This window comes from Nematostella vectensis, chromosome 5, assembly GCF_932526225.1.
Source record: "Nematostella vectensis chromosome 5, jaNemVect1.1, whole genome shotgun sequence".
Lineage (NCBI taxonomy): Eukaryota > Metazoa > Cnidaria > Anthozoa > Actiniaria > Edwardsiidae > Nematostella > Nematostella vectensis.
The window spans coordinates 4,867,242-4,883,658 of NC_064038.1; the positions used below are offsets into that span (position 1 = coordinate 4,867,242).

Consider the following 16,417-nt stretch of genomic DNA (forward strand, 5'->3'; position numbering starts at 1 on the left):
GTCTTATACGGTTACGCCACACACAGCTCGCTGTGACGTGGGGTGAAAAATATCGAGGTCTACCTTGGCGCTTTGGGTCCCTTAGGGACTCGTTCAGTCACCATGGTATAGTGATATTGTAATGCACGTGCGCATGGAGTCTATTATTATAACACCAGTGCAGAATAAAACGCGTTGTTTTTGAGATGTTGTTCTGGTTGTATAAAAGATAATATTTCATTAACTCGACAAATGCTAAGAAACTTGTTTATACTGGAACCTGGATTACTATATAGCGAGATGCCGAAAATTATATTGTTTATACAAAATATCGTTGTATCTAAAGCACTCGATATGGATATTTAAGAAAATCGATATAGATATCTTTTAAATAAAGAATAAAAAATATATTCAAATTTATAGTTTAAAATAATTGCACTATGCTTTTTTATATTGCAGTTCGGGGAATTCCATATTAAAATAACTTTGAACACAGCGTTTGAATATCTGGTGGAGTATTTAAGATTTTGTTGGTATTTTTTTTTGCTAACATCTAGAGTGTGCCTATTGTCATCTAATGGCATAATAAAAAAATTTCACCCGAAATGAAGCCATTTGGGTCTACGGTATCGTTAACAAATAATTGCGTGCGTGATTAGGTTATAGAACAGTTTCAGTGACATTAGTAATGTTATTAGTAAAAAAAAACCGACCTAAAATCGAAGGCTTTCGGAACCCACTCATGTTTCTTGAATCCCTCCAGCGGCAACTGCACGCGGCGCCAAATGTGACGATCGCAATCGGGTGTTGGACCCCATTACACCAATCGCAGTTGGTGCGGCACTAAATTGAAACATCTTTGGTTCTTTTCTGATGAGTGGAAATACCGTAAATGACCTAAACGCCCGGGGCGTTCATTAAATTTCGATATACCGAGGGGGGGCGTTTATTAGATAGGAGGCGTTTATTAGAAAGGGGCGTTCTTTACAAACTATGAAAATATAACAAATCCAGCCAAGTGCAGTTGGGTTCTAGTCTCAGCCAGGATCTCTTTAAATTATAGCCTGCGTAGCAAGCGTTTACCGTGCGACGAATGCAATGATTTAACGGTGCAAGTATGCGGTGAACGGAAACAAGAAGTATGCCTTGTTATTCCTGGATGCTACACTGCGAGGACAAAACGAAAGAAAATTGCTGACATCCTAAGCAATGAGATCAGGAACGTTAGAGAGCGGTACCCTCATTTTGGACTTGACATTGAACAAGACGCTACTCGCTTACCAGTGTTGATTGAGGAAGATGCAATTAAATTACTATTTATATTTCCGATATTCCTAGAGCGGGGAAGGGGAGGGGCCTTTAATAGAGGGGGGCGTTGTATTAGAGAGGGGCGTTCATTACAAACTTGTGAGCTTAGGGGGGCGTTCATTAGATCAGAGGCTTTTTTTAGATAGGGGGCGTTTATTAGGTTATTTACGGTACGTCAATTTTATTCATGAGGTCAAAAGTAACAGCATAATTAGAGCAATCTATCTCTAATCGGGCTCTGGATGCTAGAGCTACCTGTGTATTCAGCCGCCGCGCAAGCCTGAGAAATACCAAGATGGCGGCCGTGCTGTCAGGTGTTCGTGTTCTAGAGCTCGCTGGTCTAGCCCCGGCCCCATTCGCGGGGATGATTCTAGCGGACTTTGGTGCCAGTGTGATTAGAGTAGACAAAGTAAAGACTTTAATATCACTGGATAGACTCGCCAGGGGGAAGCGGTCTGTTGCTGTGGACTTGCATAAGCCTCGAGGAATCGAGACGATAAAAAGGTGATGTCAGAAATATCGTGATTTTCATTATTGCGTGTTGTGTTGTGATTGCAAAAGGCGATGTTTTCCGTGGCTCGCAGATCGTAATCGTTAGATAAGCTATGGGGTGTGTCGGGTGTTTTCACTCCTTCCCCTTCCCTTCCTCCCCCCCCCCCCCCCCCCACCCTATAATACTAAGAGGTGAAATGTTATTTAGAGGAGAAATGTTATTTAGAGGAGAAATGTTAAGAGGTTTTTAGAGGTAAATGCACTTGGATTTTGCTAATTGTTATAAAGTTTTCTGTTTTTCTGCTTCATAGATCTCATGGGTACATGCAATAACAATTATTCTTATGCACCATGTCCACAAACCTGACAAGTCTTTGCATCCTTGCCGCTGTAGGTTGTGTGCCAAGTCAGATGTGCTAATCGAACCATTTAGACCAGGAGTTATGGAAAAACTTGGATTAGGGCCCAAGGAATTGATGGATGAAAACCCAAGACTGATCTATGCTAGGCTGACAGGTACTGCAAACTCTGTTAGATTGTGTTGATCATCCACTCCTTTATATTTTTTACTACTGAAAATAACATCAGTTCTTTTGCCAAAAAAACTTCAAAATAGCCATCCATGATTGAAGTTTAATACGTTATTAACAATATTTGATTGAAGGTATCTCATTAACTTGCTTGAACTAGCTGATGTAAGTTGATGCAACTTGATTTTGCATGGGAGGTCAAAATGTCAGCGTGTTTCGCCTTCTTCAGAGCCTCAAACGTCTCTCTATTTAGTGGCCAGCCTCAAACGTCTCTCTATTTAGTGGCCAGCCTCAAACGTCTCTTTATTTAGTGGCCAGTCCCAAACGTCTCTCTATTTAGTAGCCAGCCTCAAACGTCTCTCTATTTAGTGGCCAGCCTCAAATGTCTCTCTATTTAGTGGCCACCCTCAAACGTCTCTCTATTTAGTGGCCAGCCTCAAACGTCTCTCTATTTAGTGGCCATCCTCGAACGTCTCTCTATTTAGTGGCCAGCCTCAAACGTCTCTCTATTTAGTGGCCAGTCCCAAACGTCTCTCTATTTAGTAGCCAGCCTCAAACGTCTCTCTATTTAGTGGCCAGCCTCAAACATCTCTCTATTTAGTGGCCAGTCCCAAACGTCTCTCTATTTAGTAGCCAGCCTCAAACGTCTCTCTATTTAGTGGCCATCCTCGAACGTCTCTCTATTTAGTAGCCAGCCTCAAACGTCTCTCTATTTAGTGGCCATCCTCGAACGTCTCTCTATTTAGTGGTCATCCTCAAACGTCTCTCTATTTAGTGGCCATCCTCAAATGTCTCTCTATTTAGTGGCCATCCTCGAACGTCTCTCTATTTAGTGGCCATCCTCAAACGTCTCTCTATTTAGTGGCCAGCCTCAAATGTCTCTCTATTTAGTGGCCAGCCTCAAACGTCTCTCTATTTAGTGGCCAGCCTCAAATGTCTCTCTATTTAGTGGCCAGTCTCAAACGTCTCTCTATTTAGTGGCCAGCCTAAGACGTCTCTCTATTTAGTGGCCATCCTCGAACGTCTCTCTATTTAGTGGCCATCCTCGAACGTCTCTCTGTTTAGTGGCCATCCTCGAACGTCTCTCTATTTAGTGGCCATCCTCGAACGTCTCTCTGTTTAGTGGCCAGCGAGCAAGTCATCCAATCTAGACCTACTCCAAGACACCTTCTGCATTTTTCAAAGCAGCCAACTCGCTTTTAATTATTATTTTTTTCTTCAGCAAAGGTACAATAAAAAAAAAATAATCAAATGGTGAGATATTTCAAAAGTTTTTGTCTGCTGACAATTCTATTTAAAAAAATGTTTCCAGCCTCACACTACAGGCATCTAAATCAGAACAAGAACCATTAATGCTAGTTTGATACACTTGATTTACTCACTTCTTGTGAATAAGTCCACCTTCTCCACATGCTCGAAGATCCAGCATACTTTGCCGGCACTCCCAAAGGTCACCACCGCAGAAGAGCTCTTTGGGAGCGGCTGCAAAGTACGCTAGATCCTCGAGCATGCCTTCTCCAAGCTGTTTAACCACTGTTGATATTTAACTGTAGGTTATGGGCAGACAGGGCCCTTGGCAAACCGTGCAGGACATGACATCAACTACATTGCCTTGACGGGGCTTCTTTCCATGCTCGGCAGGAGGGACAGTAATTTGACACCACCGCTTAACCTCCTGGGTGACTTTGCTGGTGGTGGTCTGATGTGTGTGATGGGTATTTTGCTGGCCTTACTGGAAAGGGGAAAATCTGGAAGAGGACAGGTTATTGACACTGCTATGGTAAGTCACCATGGTGATGATAACAGGTTATTGACATTGCCAGGTATTTAACCATGTTGATGATGGTAGCCAGGATTTGCTGAGGGGCTTCAGTTGAGGTTCTTAGCAAGATCCAGGCAAAGACACACTTTTCACTACAGCCTGAGTTTGGAGTAAGGAAATACCTCTTTTTGGTGGCATTGTTTTGCGGGATGTGGGGGTGGTTGGATTGGGAGTGCATGCCTCTAACACCCACCCCTAGCTATGTGCCTGGCCAGTGCCTCGTACAACAGGGGCGGATATAGGGCTGGTGGATTGTTTGAAGAAAATAAATGTCTGAGGGACGGGTGGTACTGTCCATGTGCCTTCGCCTTCTTGACTTTGCTGACGTGACAAATCATTGAAGTATTGCATGATCTGTAGTGACCTACCAGGGACCACTGGATCAGTTATAAGCCGTCTATCCGGCCATCATCCACCCCTCATTTTGAAATCCTGGATCCGCCCCTGTAAACCAATCCTTCTCTTAGCCCCCCCCCCCCCCACCCTCCTTAGGGTTGACACCCTCATTGATGACAATCCTTTAATGTTTCTAGGTGGATGGGGCCGCCTATGTTGGTTCATTTGCATACATGTCACAAGATCTTGGAATATGGCCAGGGAAGCGTGGGGAGAACTTATTGGATACTGGGGCTCCATTTTATGATACATATAAAACCTCAGATGGTAAATATGTTGCCATTGGTGCCATAGAGCCAAAGTTCTACCAACAGCTAATAAAAGGTTTGTGTACTCAGTATTTAAATGGGGCTGTTAGCACTTGTTATAAACCATTTCTTTCATATTGATAGTACCACCCTGCTTGGAGTTTACAGGACACTGGTACCAATGTATTCTTGCAAACCAAAAATGCTGCATTCCGGGAAGGGTTATCCATACTGACTAACAAATGACATTACTTTTCAAAGGACTGTATGGTTTTTTTTCTAGGTCTTGGTTTAAAAGAACAAGTATCAGAGCAAATGGACTTCACCAAATGGGTAACACGTAAAGAGGACTTTGCTAAGATTTTTGCCACTAAGACCCAAGCAGAGTGGTGCGAGGTTTTCAAGAACACAGATGCATGCTTTGCACCAGTCTTAACTCCAGAGGAAGCCCCACAGCACCCCCACAACATAGAACGGAGAACATTTATCAACAATGAAGGGACATTTGAACCCACACCTGCTCCCAAGCTCTCTAGGACACCTGGGAATGCGTCACCAAGGCAACTGCCAAAGATTGGTGAACACACAGTGGATGTTTTGATGGAGTATGGATTTAGAGAATATGAGGTGAAAGACTTGTTAAAGGAAGAAGTCATAGACACCGCACTGAGGCAATCCTCACTGTAAATTCTCTTCATTATAATCAAGTTTTACACATGTTAAACCTGCAAAATAGCATAAAGCATAATAAATAGCATAAAGCTAATGGAGATTGACTTAGTCAGTCATTATGAATATATGAAAAGTTGGCACGTGTTGGGGTAGTATACATTAGCTCCAGGACAGGGAGGAGTAATCATGGGGTTATATTATGTGCTCTAAGGATGAGTTCAAACGTCATATTATCCATAAGCTGTATTCAGTTCAAAAGCATGCAAATGAAGATAAAACAATCAGCTCGATTTATTTGCATGCATTTGCATAAAATACAGCTTATGGATAATACGAGGTTTGAACTAAGCCTAAGAACAAGGGTAGTGACATAAAACATTTTTGTGTTGTTTATGGGGTAACTAAACTAGAGAACTTTCACTTTCAACTATTTCAAGATTGAAAGAAAGGTAGTGCATGGCAGTATATATTGACAAAAACAACCATGGTAATTTTATTTCATCTTACCATACATATTTGTAGTATTTACAATTTTCTTGTTATACATTCTCCTATATAGAGAGTGTTCCAAAAATATATTTCACCTTTGTAATGCCTTCTAAACTACATATGTAGTGTATACATAACAATGTCACAGGCAAACAATTATTGGCCGTTTTGTGGTCATGTATGTTATGTGAGTATTAAGATTTTTATACCCTGGTATGCAGACAGAATTGAATGTTGACAATTAATATTCAAAAATTGCATAATGGATTGCATAGTAAAACAATCTCCAACAACACCAGCAAACATCCTCTCAACTGCATTAACATGTGTGCAAACAACGGAACTATGTACAGATAATTAGAAACACAGAACACTGGTAGTGGTTTCAAAATTTGTGACAAGAGTACTAAATGATAATTACTTTCATTCTCTCTCTTTGGTTATGTATCTCTTAGACATAATTCCTTAAAATGGTGTTATGTAAACCCCTATGCCATTGAAATTAAGGCTTTTCTTCAAGACTTTTTGAAGTAAGAAATAGGAATTGACAGCTTAAAGTGCTAACTAGATAATGATTGAGACTGAATTGAATTAAGTATAAGCCCTACATACAGTTAAGTATAAATTTTCAAACTTCCAAAGTGAAAATACAGTAAGAAACTGACAGTATTAAGTTTGATTTCTGAACACAACTCCTCAAACATTTTTTTCGCCAGTATAACGTTTTACTTCCTATGTATTTCTATTTCATAAGATAGACTTAAAATGTTGCTGGGTAAGGTAATCTGAATTATATCGTAGGTACTGAAGTAGTAAAAAATAATCAAAATACCATATACAGTACTAAGGATAAGACATTAAAGCTGTATTGTCACCAGTTTACTTCCGGAGGTCCGACGGATACCTCAACCGTTAAAAGACAAAACAATCTATTAGAATCCGAGATATTTAACAGGCCATCCGCTCTAAATTATCGATCACATCCTTGAAGAAACTTCCAATAGACACACTGCTTTCAATATTTTGAAATATTTTTTTGCGTTTTCCGTAAAAAATCATTGTAGATTTTTACGTAATCGACCGGAAGTAAACTGGCCACAATGCGGCTTTAAGGCAATCATTAGAAGTATAAAGCCATTTTGAGGGTATAATAACTTATACAGTGCCCATCAATCCATCAATGGATACCTAGCGCTGGCAGGCACAGTGTCTAAATAAAATTGCAAGTCAGTTTACTATCATGTAAAATCTTAACATGCATATTGAATCTTTTAAATACCATTTACCATTCTTTATCAAAAAATCAATGAGAGCAAGGAAAAAAGTTACTGCAGCTACCAACATTGAAATCTCTTCATCACTATAGCCAACATCTTTGCTACTACTTTAGTCTCAAAATCTTTATATTTCCAAACATTAATACTGTAGCTATAAATATCAGGGCCTTTGTATTTATAGAGTAAATATAATGTCAAAATGCTAATGCATAAACAGAAAATAGCTATGTATTTACAATATTCACCATCACAATATTCGCCAGTAAGCCAAGCAAGGTGCAACAGCTGCTAAGGCTTCCAGCGGTGGGACCCAGCCCATAATTTATAATAATAATAAGTGCACACAAAGCTATTTTTGTGGTCTATTCTCAAACTATAACACCTTCCTCAATTTGGCAGCAGAGAGCATTCTTCATGTAAGGTGTATTAATGGCATTTTTTACAATGTCACACAACCCATTGTGGGTTAACATCAAAACAGAATTTTATGAAGTGTTCTAAGGGACCTTAACTGTATAAGGAGTTAAGCAAAATAAAGGTTGATAAAACGCTGTTTCCTGGCAAAAGTCCAGTTTCCAATTCTTTCATGCCTGTTGTGGAGAGAGAAACTAAGGACACATTAATTACAATGAGGGTCTAAATTCAAAACTAGACTTTGCAAGAATAATAAAGTTTTCCATGGATCATCCACAAAAAAACTTATACTTATTAAGTGATTTAAGGAGAGAAGCTAAGGGTTCAACAATTATATGTATCTCCCTCTTTGGCCATCAAATAATAGCCACTGCATCAATGTACACTATTTTGCAAAATTGCTATAATAATAATTATAATATACAGTATGCCCTCAGTGAATTACTGCAATCCACATTTGAAAATGAATCAGGACACAAAAATGCTTTGTATACATCCACTGAGCACTCTTTGCTAGTGTCTACAACTGTAGAATTAGTACCAGGCTCTATCCTAACTATTTATAATAGAACTGCTCAGCAGTTCATTTGGATGGTGTGTTGACCATGAAGTGTCTGAAAACACAGGGTTCCTGGGAACAACCTACTTTGGTACTCAGCTAACCAGTCACTCAACCAGGAAAATGTTGGTCTCTCTGCAGGATCAGGATGTCTACATTTGATCAAGGTATCATATCTGGGAATGCAGAAAGCTAGTGAGATTCATGGTAGTTTGGTAGACAAACGTATCACTAACAGTTGAACACTTAATAATTCATCAAAGTGTAAGCCTAGAGTTCTGCAGGAACACTTTTGTTTCAAAATACTGGAAGAGTGAGACATTGCACTCAGCAGACATCCCCCCTTAGATACATGTACTGTATGGGTCTGTCAATACACCTATTTCAAATAGGGTTGAACTCAAGAAGCCATGTGTCGTAACCTGCAGTGTCTTATGCATATGACTGGATCCTGGCCTCTGAAAGCCATGTGAAAGGCACTCCAACAAAACTTCTGCAGCTTCCCAGATCTGGCTTATTTATTTGATACCCATGAAGCACTGCAGGTTATGACATTGATTCTTTGAATGAAAGCTTATTTGAAATAATTGTATAATTTCTATTAAGAATACACACTCTTAACACTTACAGCTCCTCAGGACAGTTAGCAGGTCTGCACTGGTAGGGTTCTGCTATCTTTTCGCCATGCGTAATGATTTCCCAAAGAATGGCACCAAACAGAAACTGTGAGAGGCAAATACAAACACGGCTGTAAGCCTTAAAATGTTTGGATTATTAGTCAAATAATTAATATTACTTAGAATACTTAAATAATTCTAAGGACTTGCATTTCTAGTCCCAGTAATGCCTCAAAGGAAATGTTACGTTTGTAGTTCTGATGCAATAAGCTTACCACATGTTTTTTCTCATAACTGGAAGCATTATCAAGACATTCCGAAACACCCCCTACATCTGAGGAATTCACATCCATGTGGGAATCAATTCTTACTAGAAGATCATCACTCACTCTGAAAATAAGAAAATTATGTATATGGTTCAATACTTGAGACCAGAGGGGATATAGTCTGAGTAACATACAGTAACGATGACTCTTTGATAGTCGCTTAGATTGTGATGACTTACAGGCAGTTCCGTGTTGACAAGTTTATGTCCTTCTGCAGTGTTAGGGAATCCATGCCCCTTGTTATTTGTATGGCAATGTCTAACAGCTTTTCAGACGTTAGACCCTGGAAGAATTTCAAGCAAAAAGAAAATATATTTTACTATTACAGCAGCGAGTGAAATGAAAGGCAAAATTACTAGCTTATATATTAAATCGCGTTTTTTTGTTTTCAGACAGTAAATATTTAAATAATTCAATATTTTCTAAACAATTATCCATGGATGCCTGTATGAACTCTTTTAATTCAGCTCCTTCTTATTAAAAAAAAGGACATTCTTATTAACATTCAACTGCAGAGACCAGAACTAAAGAAGACAATTCTTAGCAGAAAGGAAAAGAGCCAGATATAAGTACAACAGTACTTCTGGATAAATTCAGCACCCATTCTCTTGATATTACTGTACACTGATGTCTTCCCTGGAACTTGCCCCTGTTCACAAACCCAGCTAATCATTATTAATTAAAATGAATCATTATTGAGAAGGGGGAGTCTATCTTCAGTGTCTAAACTACCATTCACACAAACTGTGTTAAAAACATATTGCAACTTATACTGTGTAGTCAGTTTCAGACCAGATGGAAATGGAAATTAAGAGTAATCCAGTCTATAAGTCTATCTACTCCCATTCATTTATTTTTCTAATGATTACCTGAGGCTTTGTTTGCGATCCTCTTGACCTCACCAACACATCACACAGTCTCCGGTCCCTATTGTACGGCGTTATGATGTATGGTAGTGATGTGGGGTGCAGCACAACCCCTACTAGAGGTAGCACATTTGGGTGGGACATGCTCTTCATGGCTATGGCTCCTCGCACAAACCTCACCACTGTTTCAAGATCACTTGCTGGGTCATCTGTTTCAAAGTAAATCAAACAGAATATTACAAATGTCTTTTCTCAAAACAACATCATGGCAGTGGCTGAATTTAAAATCCAACATTGCAGATGCACTGCAAGTACTGCACGCAGCACTAATACAAGTATGAACCATGAGTTTTTTTTTATTATTTGGCCATCAATAAAAGATTAGTAAGAAAAGCTGGTGAATTGTATGCCTTTTTAAGGTCATAATTACGTATGGGTGACCAATAGGACATACCTCTTAGAATCCTAACAGCGACCTCGTGTTTACAGCAGTCTTCAGAATCCATTTTAAGACTGCCATGATAAATATTGAAAACATTTTCTGAAAAGAAAAAAAAATGTGAGTAATCAATACAATGTCACAGCAAACTACTAATAACCAGACCTGGCATGTTCAGGCGTAGGCTAAATGAAATATACTGTTCGTAGCTGGGTTTCCTTAACCCTTATGCAATAGAGAGATAGTATTCAAAATTGAAAACACTTTGTCTTTGAGAAGTTTGCACAATCCTTACAGTAGGTGGACTTCCTAAACCCATACACAATAGAGAGACAGTATTCAAAATTGAAAACACTTTGTCTTTAAGAAGCGCACACAATCCTGTTGCTTGCTTACACCGCCTACATGTTTCATAAATACCTTGTGAAATAAGCTCGTTGATTTCCAGTTGTTCTTTGCTAACTAGGTATCCTACCAGCTGTGAGGACCACATGCTCATCATCTCACTCAGGATTTCTGCCTTGTGAGGTGTTGTTTCTAAAGAAAAAAATGGGAGAACATAAAAAACTCGGTTCTTGTCAAACATTGACTAGAAATTTGGGCCATTTGTAACTTTGGATTCCCTTACCAAACTCAATGTTTTTCACTTCCATTTCCACGTACAAGCAGTATAAACCAAATTCATTGTCTTGTTTGGGAATAGCACGCAGTCAATCAACCATCGAACCATTTGATGGTTTCCATGTTTTCACAGTAGTGTCATAAACCATTTGACTGCACACAGCAAGGGAATTGATTGGTCCTTGGGGGTGGTATAATTGACTACATGCTATTCCCATTAGAATTTGATTTCAATTTTTTGCAGTCATGCAACAATATATTCAGCTTAAAAAAACTGTTGCATTAAATTTTCTTGAGCTGTAAACAAAATCCAGAGATGCATCATGGAATCATTACCTGGTACAGGATTACTCTCCTGCGAAGCTCTGCCCCCAACTAGCTGCTCCCGAGACTCACACTTGCACACACTCTGCACTTGGTTTTGGTCCTCATCATCTGTATCGTCCAGGCATATCAGCCCAGCCGTTGACGTGTCACTCACATTTGTTATTGACCTCTGCCTGGAGGGCCCAGGCAATGAGCTGTGACGCTTGTTTGAGCTACGAGAGCTTGTTGGGGAGTATATTACTTTGGGAGTTTTCTTTTGAGATGATAAGCTAGGCATTGGGAGGCTCATTATTTTCTTTTTGCTGTATTCACGTTTTTCTGTTAACTCTAAGTCATCTTCAAATTCCATTTTCAGTTTGCGCTGCCTTAGAAGGTATCTAAGTAGCAGGCCAATCCCCACCGCCATGCAAAGAACAAGTGTTACTCCAGCACATAACCCTACAATTGCAGCACGCGACCAGTGAATCCCTCCACTAGTAGACTTGGGTGTTGGATCAGAGACTGCCGGGATGAAAAGAGCATAATTTACACTTTGACAATTTCAACTAAAGTAAAAGTTTGGAACTTTCTTTTTAGAGTACTCAAGAATATTTTTGTTTTAAATAAAAAAAAAATGTTGATAAAAAGAAAAACAGTAAAGACAGGGCAACAACTGCTTGCTTTGTAACAACAGAGAGAGAGAGAAAAGCAAAAGTTACAAAGGAAGCGAGCACAACTAATAAGCATTCCTTGCTAAGTCATGTGTGAATGACAGCAATATTGTTTATCTCTTAGTCAAGGTCAAATAACAACAAAGACCTGAAAGCTAGTACATACCAGTTTTATCACACCATCGGCGAACTACCAAATCAAAAGATTGCATCTTGTCCATGCTTATTTTCCCACTGATAACACTTGTGTAGTTAAGCCTCAGAGAAACCTCTACCAAGCCTGCCTTTCGTCCAGTACAGCCAAACGACATGGAGAATTCTAAGGTGCAAAGAACAATATCATAGGTGATAAGTAGACAGGCCTAGAGCTGTTGGCTGGGAGGCAGTAAAGTATTTGCATTGCAAATAGGTCAACTCAACACACACATAAAAATGCATGCTGCAAATTTATATGATTCAGGCTTCAAATAATTTGAGGTCAGACTGTTGGTCAATTTGCTTGTATATATGAAGCTTGGACCAATACAGGCTGTTATCATTTTGCATTCTCAAATGTTCTGGTAAAAGAAAGGAAAAATTCTAGTTACTTTCTAAACTGCTTGGTAACATTTTTTTAAACCTGCATCTTTGAAAATATACCTTTTTTGGAATGCGAGATAAGCCCCTCTGCGGCCAGAGATGGCACAGGGTGGGGCATGGACTCTGTATCACTCGACTGGACAGTTAAGTGGTATCTTGAGGTCTATCAGGAAAGAATAGCAAATTAGCACACAGACAGATAACGAGAACAAGCTAAAGTACCCTAAACACATGAGAACTCTTGTTATGAGTATGTATGAGTCAGGAAAGAAAAAAGGTCGTAAAGGTTGTATTTCATAAAAGACAAAAAAAGGGCAAATCTTTGATTTACATGTTTGTAAGTTATCCAGATATTTTTTTTACATGTTTGTAGATATCCAGATTTTTTTCAAGTGAATGGTAGTAAATTGTTGATTGAAGAAAAAAACTGCAAAATTGAATTGGCAATATGACTGCACAATATTTCTGACAGCTTTTTTTTTTGGATGGAGCTTAATCAAAGAAAATTTTAGAGGATAAAAGCAAATGTAGTAACAGTGAGAAAGAATAACTGCTTTCCACTGATGTATCAGCGACAATTCGAAGTACAATACATGATATAACTAGATAAAACATTTGGCCCAGGGTTTCTCGATTGGTCAATGATGATTTTCATGTGCAAGCATTTTTGGCAAAAATGCAAGTTTCAAGTCTATTGTTTTAGCAGTATCTGGGTAGCCCTTCACTGACAGGGCATGGGAAACCAGCCAAGATTTCAACAAGAAAATGGGGGAGCTAAACAAATAAATGGGGGCCAAACTAAGAATCAAGGCAAAAATGTAATAAATATAAATAGATTCATAATTATAAATAGATAAAAACATCTAAACGACATGAACTTAGCTATTTAAGTATTTTTTTGAGTACTGTTTAGCAGGGGAAAAAACAAATTTAGCCAACAATAGAAAACCTATATTATAATTAATAATTTAGACATAAAAGAATCATTGTTAAAAAAAAAACATTTATTTCAAATACATGATAGTAACAGGAAAACCCAGACGATTGGAGATGAGCAGTCAACTTGATTGTGACATTTTAAAATTATCCATGTCATACAAATCATAAATACAGAGAAAAAGATCAAATCGTAAATTATATTTCACGTTTTGTAGTTGTTGAATTTTGTTGCTCGTGTAGAAGTAACCCAGAGATCTTCTTCTTAGAATGATTCAAAATAATTACATAATCACGCCAGTTTGCTAGGCGAAGCAGAGATGGGTAAAGAATTTGAATTTATAAATCGTCTGTTAAAGCTTAATTTTGTAATAAAGAAGCACCATTTTATAAGGAGTACGCATTTATTACAGTAACTACTGAAGCAGTTAACAGTTATAGACGATATTCAATATAAAATGCTTTAGATGTTGGCAAAAGAGCAAGATCGCGTAGACAGGACTTTGCTTCAATGTGTTCTTTTGAATTTTGAGCTCAATTTGTTTGTTTAATTATGAATTTTAAATAAGCCTCGAGAACGCTGCAAAATAATTTACTTGAACTTCAGCTAAGAGCAGGTTTGATGCAACATTTCTTACGAATTTACAGTGCGAGTGAAGTTCTGCTGTTGACAATATCAACAAAGTATGGTCTATTTATTGTCTTTCTGATAATGGGAATCAATCAAATATGGCGTCCTGATAAATTGAGTCACGTTCGTCCCTACCTTCGGACTTGAAAACCAATTGAGCTTTACTACATCGATTTTTGCAGACAACGGGGCCAGAAAGTCCTTAAAAGCCCTAGAGTCCTTGAGCAGGGATACAGGTTCGTCGTTTTTTATCATGTACAAGTCCATATTGTAGTTTAATTCTGCGGAAAAAGAGAACGTTTGATCAATTTTCGAGCGAGTCAGCACGTGTTTTGTTGTGATCGCGAGCAGTAGGAAGGAACGAAACCTCGAGCTAGAGGCGACTTCCTGTAATTATACTTACTGAGGCACGAGTTCACATTGTTTTTCGCTATATAAAAGTTTAACTGCCCTTGCACAGTGCTAGAATCAAGTAAAATTAGCACTAGGGAAGCCAGCAAAACGCATCGCCAAAACACATCCACGGCCATTCTTGTCCTACTCTCTTGTTTACAACTCCAATCTTGGTCGACCAAAGACTGCTTTACTGGCTCTGCTATTTACATTATTTACAACCCAGAATGACCTCTGAAGTACGTAACAATAAGGAAAGGTGATATGCCTTAGTAGTTTTCGAATTTCTTGGCAAAATAGCCAGTCGTTTGTTATTTTAGGTGTGGAAAGACTCACCACAACACATCGTAATCCGTCTACGAGCATCGCACTCCTTGCCCATATTTGGGAGGTGACGTCATCCGAGCTTGACCCGAGCTATAATTGATTGCGCAACTGATACAACAGACATCGACTACTGTGACCTAGTCGGTCGATACTTGACTGGGGATACTCTTCGGGCTGACGATGTCGTATTCGTATGACGTTTTGCAATCGGGCATTCATTGATGAGTGACTCTGTCAGCAGTTTGGCGCTTTTTGTGCAAATAAGTCATGAATACATCACGCGCGCACAGCACGTACGGTCCAATGTACAACAAGAAGGAGATTTCAGAGGACAACTAAACTCGAAAAAAGAAATAAATCATGGCAGAGTAACATATCTGTGCAAAACAGATTACCATAGTTCCTGTCTCTGTGCTTACAATTCTTTTGCTGACATGGTATATTCCGTTTATTATATTTTATTATTTCACCTTTTTTCATGCACAGCAGCGTAGCCAGGATTTATAAAAGGATGAAGCCCAAAAAAGACTTTCAATTTTTCTTGGGGGGGGGGGGGGGGGGGGGGAGGGGTGCGAAATCTAATTTTTCCGGAAAGGGTGGGGGGGGGAGGGTTCTATGATGAAAATCTGAACAACCCCGAAAAAACAAAAGAAAGGATTTTTTTTATGCCTTTGCAGTATTTCCACGGGATGTTTATTGTCGGATTTGGCTACATATCAGACTGATCTAGCTTATGCTTTATAGTTCTGTCTACAAATAGCACGTCTATGCACCCCCCTGGGTACGGGCCTGGTCTCATACATTTACTGTATTTTTGGCTGGTTAAAGGGGGGGCCTAGACCACCCCCTGTCTACGCCCCCGCATGCACGATAAGTAACACTCTTTTTTTTTATAAGAACGTCTTATTTTCAATTAAGGCTGGGTCGTTATTTTTGGGACATTTTAAGGCTGAATATGTTCTCAACGATATGCCTAAATTTTAGTGTATATAATAATATAATAATGCCAAATGAATTATTAGGAACGGAGAATTACACTAATGATCAATAGTAATAATAAGGTTCTTATATGAGCACAATTTGATTCTGCAACTTAGAACGCATCAGGGCTAAGAAAGAGAAAATATTCTGCGCTCTGAGCCTCGGCATGTTCTTAGCATGTTCTTAAAGTTTGGTGAATCTCAGCCTGGACGTTCTTTTTAAAAAGGTTCTTATAAGAAAAAAATAGTGTAATAGAAAACCAAGAGAGTACATCATATCTCTTGAGATAACTAAATTAAAAATTGAAAATTCGATTAAGTCCTAACTCTAACCCTCAGCATATAAAGCGTCGAAGCGATTTCCTATTCGATCTTTTTCATTATTTCTTCAGGGGTCGTGTTATTGCGGAAGTCAGCTTAATTTCCAAAGAAAATTTTATAAAGACCATCGTTCATTCTGGAACTTCCTTAAATTTGTGATGCTAAAAAAGAAACCAATTTTAGACCCAGAGGTCATTGGGGGCACTCCAAAAGCTCGG

General features: G+C 38.8%; 2 protein-coding genes across 2 annotated transcripts; one reads left to right on the plus strand and one right to left on the minus strand.

Annotated features, from left to right (window-relative positions):
• Positions 1 to 1,570: 1,570 nt before the first annotated feature.
• LOC5509168 (alpha-methylacyl-CoA racemase) lies at positions 1,571 to 7,764 on the plus strand. Its single transcript, XM_001629649.3, has 5 exons — positions 1,571 to 1,791; positions 2,174 to 2,295; positions 3,863 to 4,089; positions 4,665 to 4,851; positions 5,059 to 7,764. Exons 1-5 carry the CDS (start codon positions 1,583 to 1,585, stop codon positions 5,460 to 5,462), a joined length of 1,149 nt encoding a protein of 382 aa, XP_001629699.1. The 5' UTR covers positions 1,571 to 1,582; the 3' UTR covers positions 5,463 to 7,764.
• Positions 5,915 to 14,938, minus strand: LOC5509169 (tyrosine-protein kinase RYK). The gene is made up of 12 exons (XM_032378043.2): positions 14,582 to 14,938; positions 14,314 to 14,459; positions 12,672 to 12,774; positions 12,199 to 12,351; positions 11,392 to 11,883; positions 10,855 to 10,971; positions 10,450 to 10,536; positions 9,999 to 10,204; positions 9,309 to 9,412; positions 9,079 to 9,193; positions 8,815 to 8,909; positions 5,915 to 8,362 (listed from the first exon to the last, which is right to left on the minus strand). Exons 1-12 carry the CDS (start codon positions 14,706 to 14,708, stop codon positions 8,203 to 8,205), a joined length of 1,905 nt encoding a protein of 634 aa, XP_032233934.1. The 5' UTR covers positions 14,709 to 14,938; the 3' UTR covers positions 5,915 to 8,202.
• Positions 14,939 to 16,417: the final 1,479 nt, after the last annotated feature.

Excerpts from the sequence above, each read along its gene's own strand:
- LOC5509168 (XM_001629649.3), top strand. The coding sequence starts at position 1,583 with ATGGCGGCCGTGCTGTCAGGTGTTCGTGTTCTAGAGCTCGCTGGTCTA. Across the intron at positions 2,296-3,862 it reads GATCTATGCTAGGCTGACAG|GTTATGGGCAGACAGGGCCC; the intron begins GTACTGCAAACT and ends ATTTAACTGTAG. Across the intron at positions 4,090-4,664 it reads AGGTTATTGACACTGCTATG|GTGGATGGGGCCGCCTATGT; the intron begins GTAAGTCACCAT and ends TAATGTTTCTAG.
- LOC5509169 (XM_032378043.2), bottom strand. The coding sequence starts at position 14,708 with ATGGCCGTGGATGTGTTTTGGCGATGCGTTTTGCTGGCTTCCCTAGTG. Across the intron at positions 10,972-11,391 it reads GGAGAGTAATCCTGTACCAG|AAACAACACCTCACAAGGCA; the intron begins GTAATGATTCCA and ends TTTTTTCTTTAG. Across the intron at positions 10,205-10,449 it reads CGCTGTTAGGATTCTAAGAG|ATGACCCAGCAAGTGATCTT; the intron begins GTATGTCCTATT and ends ACTTTGAAACAG.